General features: G+C 39.8%; 1 protein-coding gene across 1 annotated transcript in view; it reads left to right on the top strand.

Annotated features, from left to right (window-relative positions):
• The window catches only part of TES (testin LIM domain protein), a 26,971-nt gene that overhangs the window by 13,350 nt on the left and 5,393 nt on the right, over nt 1-8,228 (top strand). Inside the window, exons 3-4 of the mRNA XM_006162382.3 lie at nt 5,632-5,884; nt 7,095-7,430. Coding sequence (XP_006162444.1) covers nt 5,632-5,884; nt 7,095-7,430 — 589 coding nt within the window. The remainder of the gene's footprint in view (nt 1-5,631; nt 5,885-7,094; nt 7,431-8,228) is intronic.

Below are 8,228 nucleotides of genomic sequence, written 5' to 3'. Positions count from 1 at the left end.
AAAACAACTCAGATTTAACATTTTAAAATTATTTATTCAAGTTTATTATTGTTTTTAGTTTGCTGTAAGGCATATGCACTAACTAGAGAGAAACAGAGGGAGAGAGAGAAAGTAAGAAACCAAATCCAGGGCTCAAACCATGGTCAGCCATGTGGGAGTCTAACACCCTAACCACCACACTACTTGTTAGCCTTCCAGATCCAGTATTTTTAGATTACACACTGAAAAGAAGTTTAAGAACAATCAGAACGTAAAAATCTATAATTAATTATATGATGACTTGTTATTTGGTAGAGACTCATTTATGAATTTTCAGTTTATTGTTTGGTTTTGGTATAGAGAAAACTTATGCTTTATTTATTTATTTATAATTTGATAGAGGGCACATGTGCTTGCCAGAGACAGAGAGGGAGAGGGAGAAAGCACCTCCTAATGGGGTGTGGTTACACCATAACCCCTGGTCTTTTTCTCCATCCTGTCAGAATTTGGAACCCGCATGCACATGCATCCAGTGTATTTTTCAAGTGGCTAGGGCCAGCTTGTATCAGTCATGTGAATTCTAGCTACCTGTATTACCTGACTGTGAGGCCAGCCAAACCTGTAATTTACATTAGTTCTAAATCCTGAAAATTTACTAAACTCTTTTTAATGCTATTTTATTGCATTTCAGTATGATCAGTCATAACATCTGTGAATAACATTTGAGTTTCTTCTGTTCTAATGAATCCTCATAACTTCATTTTTAAATTTTTTTGTCTCTTTTATTGAATAGATATGAATAGAATTGGTGATATCAATGTTGTTTTCTTGCTTCAGATCTTAAAAATTAATGTACTAAGCATAAACTATGCTGAGTTTGTTTTATTTTTCCCCAGAAACTCTTAGAATCCTTTTAGTTCACTTCTATTTCTGAAAATATTGAATAAAATACAATAAAAGATAATGAAATGTGTTGGATGCTTTTTCTGCATCTAATGAGAAACAGACATTACTTCATTAGTCTGCTGTTATCTTTCTTTTCCTCTGTACTTTAGGCTTCTGCCTTTTTCCTAACTTCTTTTATTTTTTAAGAATTTCTTAAATTTTATTTATCATTATTATTATTATTTAACTTGCTATAATTATCAGAGTGAGAAAGAGGAAAAGAGAGAAAGCAAGTCACCAGGTCTAGTACTCAAACCACAGTCTGCCATGTGGGAGTCCAGTGCCCCAAGTACCACACCACCTACTGACCCCTTTCTTAACTTCTTAAGCTGAACACTTATCTTAGTTATTTTTATTCTTCCCTGTTTTGTCATTTGAGCTGTTAAGCTGTGATTTTTTCCTTAGTTGTTTAGATATTTAACTTGCATACTTAACCTAACAATATGTACTGTTAACCTGTATCTTTAGGATCTTCCTAAAAATGTAAAGATCTTGGAATATTTTTTTAAAGTTTATTTCCTTCATAAAATAGGCAGGCAGGCAGACCCTATCCAGGGTCTTCACACACAGTACTTCCCGTAATCTGCCGCCACCTGGCATGTTCAGGTAGCCTCAGGATGCAAACCCAGAACCCTCACATGTGGTCTCAGCATCACGCAGCAGCACCCCTGCTGCCTGCACCACCGTGGCTGGACCATTAGACCGCTTTTGTAGAGTGCTCACATCCACCCTCTCACTAATGTGCTGCCGTGGCCCTGTGTTTTAGTTCCAGTTTGTTAACGCCAGCCTCCCTACTTCCGTTTTCCCGTGTCACCTTTCCTAGTTTCTGTTGCTCTACCAGATACTCTTTCCTGGGTCCTCCCTTTTTCTCCCTGCATTTTCCCCAAGAGCTGAAGGTGATCAGTTCATCTTATGTACATAACGGATTATTTCCTGACTGCCAAATTTATGTTTCCTACCAGACAACAGTTTTTATAGAGTTTTTGGATTTTTGCCATAGGGCTCATGTGCTCACTGGAGTGAGTTAGAGAGAGGGAAAGTGAGACATCACCTCTTGTAGGGGAGTGCCACAACACAATCCCTTCTGTATTCTCCTCTCAGGATTCTGGGCACACATGCACATGTGTCTGGTGTTTCTCAAACTGCCAGATCCAGGACTTGAACCATGGAGTCAGCCAAGACTACCCATTTTAATACTAGCTCTATATATTCAATCTACCTGATTTTTTTTTAAGTTTTGCTAGAGGGTATGTGCATTTGCCAGAGAGAGAGAGAGAGAAAGTGCCCCCCACCCCCAGGGAGATGGGCACAATACAATCCCTACTCCATTCTTTCTGGATTTTGAGCACTCTTAAGCTGATGCCCAGAGTGCACAAAATTAGTATCTTTACCTTGTCTCGGAGGCATTTGAAACTTGTTCATAGCATGGTTTTGGAGACTTTTCATCAGTCTTCCCTACTTTATTCTCCAGATCTGTTACTCTTTTATATTTACCATTGTAATAAGTTACATTCGTCTACAAACTTATCCCAAAAGTGTGTTCTTTTTTTTTTCTTTTTTTTGGAGAGGTTTTTGCTATAGGGTGCATGTGCTCCCCAGACAGACAGAGACAGAGAGAAAGAAAGCGAGAAATCACCCCCCAGAGGAGATGGTCACATTCCAATCCCTTCTCCTCCATTCTCCTCTCGGGATCCTGGGCACGCATGCACGCACGCACACGCACCTGGCGTGAGTTTAAGCCACCAGGTCTGGGACTCGAACCACGGTCGACTACATGGGAGTCCAGCAACATAGCCATTATGCTAACTGCTGGCCCCCCTAAATGTGTTCATTTTTTGAAAGCCCAGGCCTTCTCTTCACCATCACTATGCCCAGATCAACTATAATTTTAGTCACTTTTGTGTTCAAGAAAATCTCAAATCCCCTAGAAGGGATTGCGCATGCGCCCTATAGCAAAAAACTTCTCCAAAAAAAGTAAAAAAAAAGGAAATCTCAAATCTGTTTCTTTTTTATTTCATCTCTTTTGTAAAATATTCTAGTCCGTGCTCTAACACGTCTTACCAGGACTATAGTAATAGCCACGCGAGGTTTAAGTCCCATGTGTGAAATGCCACAGTGTCCCCGTTACTTAGAACCAGGCCAATGCAAACTGAAGGTACACTTCACATGTGAACTGGCCTCCCTACCTCTGATGATGTTCGCTCTCTGATCCATTCTCCACATGGCAGGTACTGTAATGTTCGAAAATTATAAATCTGATCCTGTTACTTCATTACCTAAAAGCCTTGCCTCTTGATTGTTCTTATAATGAATATTAAATTCCCTAATGTGTCCTATAGGAGCCTTCACGACCTCATGCCAGCTCACTTCTCCCCCTGTGTCAGTGTCCCATTTACTTAACTCACACACCACCCTTCTCTGGCTATGAAATGTAAGGAAATAATTTCTTTCCTAATTCAGGACCACTACAGGTAGTGCACACGCACATACACAGTTCACATTTTTCAGCGGTTACCTTCTCAGGGAGTCCTTTCTTCACCAGTTCAAGTCAAAATGATATCCTGAGAAGTATTTTATCATAATACTTGTGGGGCAGTGTGTGTATATTTGTGCTTGTTTGGTGTCTCCGTCCCGACCAGACAGTAAGTTCTTAAAGATTAGAGACTGGGTCCATGTTTTTCATAGCAGTGTCCTAGTATGAAGTATGTTGCTTTCCATGTGAGTTGTATGAATGAATAATTATGCACTTGACCAGAGTGGGGAAGAGAGCAGTGTCTTTGGACCTCAGAAAAGCAATGAGGGCAGAGACTTTCATTTATTTGTCCCTTTAAACATAATGAACCACATGGTAGGTGGTCCTTAGGTATCTAGAAGGAAAGAGAAACAGAAGAGGGTAGGAAGAAAGAAAATCTGAGTGGGTAAAGGAGTCAAAGTAGTGAGGAAAAGAAATTGGCATGGGGACAGGACTCAGGCAGGACAGAAAATGAGAAACCTGGGACCAGCAGGTGGCATAGTGGTTAAGGCACTGGACTCCCACGTGGCCAGCCGTGGTTTGAGTCCCAGACCCAGCACCCTGAAAATCATACTGGATGCTTGTGCATGCGTGCCCAAGATCGCAAGGAGAATGGAGGACAGGCCACTGTGTTGTGGCCATCCCCCCTGGGGGGAGTGATTTCTCACTTTCTGTCTCTCTGTCTCTTCAGTGAGCACATGCGCCCTATAGCAAAAAAAAAAGAAAAGAAAAGAAAAGAAAACGAGAAAACTAAATTTAGGGTTTTAGTCCTTACAGGAAAAGTTATATCAATCTCCTTATCTCTCACGTCTAAAATCCATTAGAGACCAGATAGCAGTGTAGCAGTGACCCCGCAGGTCTGAGATGTGGGGCTCACATGAGAGGATCCTGGGTTCGCTTTCTGAGACCTCCCTGTACATGACTAGCATGTTCTTGCATGTCCATGATCCGGGCTTGCTGAGGCTGGAGATTAACGGTGGCACAACAGTGCTGCTGGGGATGCCTGCGTGTGTCTTTCGCTCTGTCTGAAGAAATAAACGAACTTTAAAAATTTGGGGTAATGGCTATGAAATTTTAGCATATAATAAAATACAGGAGTCTCCAAAATGTTCATGGAGACTGTGTATTATGAAAAAACTATGCTAGAATTTTTTTACACCAAAATTCATACTTTAATTTCACTTTTCTTTGACTTCTTTGAAGTCCTCTCATTTGAAAATTTTTGTTATTTTTTGGTGGTTGTATTAATTTTTATTTTTTTAGCATGATAGATTTATTTATTTTGGTGAGGCAGTGAGGAGCATCAGATGGGGCTACCCTCACACATTTCCACTTGATCATACATATTTTCATCATGGCCTAACTTTTCAGAGTACTATAAAGCAAAGTATTATAAAGCATGCACACATATGCCTGCTGTGATTTTTCTTGTCTTTTCTTTTGCTTAAATTTATAGATAGATATTTATTTCTCACCCCATCCCTTTCTTTTGGGAGAGGTGAGGAATAAATCCTTTCCCTCCTTAGCATGCTATTATATAAAATCAATGTTGGGACCAGCAAATGGCATAGCTTTTATGTTGCTAGACTCCCATGTAGTCGACCTCAGTTCTAGTCCCAGACCTGGTGGCTTAAAACTCATGCAAAGCTTGTGTGTGTGCATGCCTAAAATCGCAAGAGGAGAATGGAAAAGAAGGGATTGCAGCATGGCCATCCCTCCAGGGGGTGATTTCTCACTTTCTGTCTTCGTCTCTTTCTGTCTCTCTGGCAAGCACACACTCCCTATAGCTAAAATCTCTCTTAAAAAAGGAAGAAAGAGGGAACCAGCAGTTAGTGTAATGGCTATGTCGCTGGACTCCCACGTAGTCGACTGCAGTTCACGTTCCGGACCCGGTGGCTTAAAACTCACGCCGGGCGCGTGTGCGTGCGTGCCCAAGATCCCAAGAGGAGAATGGAGGAGAAGGGATTGCAGCGTGATCATCCCCCCTGGGGGGTGATTTCTCGCTTTCTGTCTCTCTGTCTCTCTCTGACTGGCGAGCGCACGCACCCTATAGCAAAAAAAAAAAAAAAAGGAAGAAAGAAAAATCTTAAGAAAAATAAATAAAATAAATGTAAAAGTATTTTGTGAACTCTATGAATATAATTGTGGATAATTAGTTGTAATAATTTATTTCCTACTTATTTTCAAAATTATAGAAAAATATGCCGTAACTGCAAGTGTGGCCAAGAAGAGCATGATGTCCTCTTGAGCAATGAAGAGGATCGAAAAGTGGGGAAACTTTTTGAAGACACCAAGTATACCACCCTGATCGCCAAGCTCAAGTCGGACGGAATCCCCATGTACAAACGCAACGTTATGATACTGACCAATCCAGTTGCTGCCAAGAAGAATGTCTCCATCAATACCGTCACCTACGAGTGGGCTCCTCCTGTCCAGAATCAGGCGTTGGTAAATAATAGAGGAAGGGGAATCCTTTTATTAAAGTTCTTGGACTATTTACTTGAGGCACTTCCTTGAGTGACACCATCAATTTCACACACCCTGAATCTGTTATTTTAGGGGGATTTCCTTTGAGTTTTAACTCCTGTTAGGATCTTTTGAAAGTAAAACAAGATACCTCATAGAATTTTTCTCTCTAGATTTGTTTGCCTTTTTTAAGAGATTGGTCTGACATTGTTAATAATTTGCTAAAATTGGGTGTTTTATATCAGTCTCATAACTCATGTAGCTTACTCTTTTTTCTTTTTCTTTCTTTCCTTTTTTTCTTTTTCTTTTTTTTTCAGGTTTTTTTGCCATAGGGTACATGCACTCAGCAGAGAGACAGAGAAAGAGGAGGCAAGAACTCACTCCCCAGTAGGGGTGGCCATGCCAGTCGTTTCTTCTCCACTCTTCTCTTGGGATTTTGGGCATGTGGGATTTGGGATATGCATACACACATGCCTGTTGTGATTTTCAAGTCACTGGGTCTGGAACTAAAACTGCATGTGCAGCCCGGCTCCTTAGCCATTATGCCATCTGCTAGCCCCATCTAGCTTACTCTTGATTTCTTCAAGATAGTAAATACTATAGAGAGAGTCTACCATTGTTTAGTACTGGAAAAAAAATGCCTAATTCTATATTTTTCTATATAAGGCAAAAAATATGCAGTTTTGTATAAACGAGGATTTTGTGAAAATGAGAAACCTGGGAAAATAGTTCTTTCTACTATTCAACCACTAGTTGAAATATGTTGGAGGGTTTTTTTTGTTTGTTTTTTAAAGGTTATTTAAATCCTTAAAGTGCCTCTTGTGATGATACCATTATTTTATATGATGAAAATGGTACTCATCCTCTGATCTAAGCTTGTCTACCTAAAAATATGTGTTCTCTTGCAATTGTACATTTGTTTATTTAGCACAAGTAAACAGTAATATCCAAATCTTTTTACAAACTGGGGGGCAAAAATCTTTCATTTCACGTTTAGTTTTACCCAACTAAGTCTATGTAGTATAACATTTTTTAATGTATTGTCTCAAAATTATTTATACATGTGGATGGATTGTTACTAATTGATAAAACCAGCTTCTTAAGTAATTTGCTTCTGATGTGTGTTATGAACAATTGCACTGCCTGATGGCCAAGGCATCCCGCAGTTCACACTGGTCTTCTTATGGTACAGGCCAGGCAATACATGCAGATGCTGCCCAAGGAGAAGCAGCCAGTGGCAGGCTCGGAGGGGGCACAGTACCGGAAGAAGCAGCTGGCCAAGCAGCTCCCTGCACACGACCAGGATCCTGCAAAATGCCATGAGCTGTCTCCTAGAGAGGTCAAGGAGATGGAGCAATTTGTGAAGAAATATAAGAATGAAGCTCTGGGAGTAGGAGATGTCAAACTTCCCTGTGAGATGGAGACACAAAGCCCTGACAAAATGCACATCCCTGGCGGGGACAGAAGCACCCCAGCAGCTGTGGGGGCCATGGAGGACAAAGCTACCCAGCCCAAGAGAACTCAGTATGTAAGTAGAGTGCTCTTTGAACTCTTTTGGGGCCATTCCCATTTCTAGAAGGGAATAGATAAGAGAAATAAATTGGATTAAAATTCAGGTTAGATTTGTCTTCAAGAGTCACATTTGAAACATCTGTCTTAAGTCATATTTGCTGAGTATCTGTTGCCAAGGATAATTGTGAGTTTTATGTATACACAGTAGTTTGCATTGGCATGCTGCTCAAATACAACTTACTAATCTAGCATCTGTGTCTAAACATAATTTTGATGTTAATTGCTTGTCTCTTCTCCTAAATAAAAATAATATAAACTTAGGTTAATTCAAGTTTGCTTATGAGAACATGCCTCTAATCCCAATTTAAATTTAGGTGCATTTATTGTCAAGCATTTTTTGGGGGGAGGAAGTCTTCTAAAGAGGGAAATCTTTTGCTAATGGCTTGAAGGTGGAAGACACTTAGGATAAAGATGAATAAAGTCTAAAAACTAAACTAACTATATTTCTCATAGATCCAATTAGCACATCAACCATATGACTTAGTCCTGAAAAAAGAATATTAATAAATTCTAAAGTAATCATTTTTCTGAGACACAACCTAAAGTCGTAGTGAAAATTACTAGTATCCTTTTCCATCAGTGACTTTTATTCAGGAAACACTGCTCTATTATGCACAGGGTGAAAGTAGGTATGATTGGCCTGGAGAAAGCTAAGAGATTCCATTTTACAGAAGTATTAGTACTTTATGCACCTAGACAAATGAGTAATTTCAGTAGAAATTATTTCTCTTGAAAGTTGTCTCTCTGCATTCCT

Source organism: Tupaia chinensis, unplaced genomic scaffold, assembly GCF_000334495.1.
Source record: "Tupaia chinensis unplaced genomic scaffold, TupChi_1.0 Scaffold139935_1, whole genome shotgun sequence".
NCBI lineage: Eukaryota > Metazoa > Chordata > Mammalia > Scandentia > Tupaiidae > Tupaia > Tupaia belangeri.
Note: the sequence above shows the minus strand (reverse complement) of the source record. Positions and strands in the feature narration are given on the sequence as shown.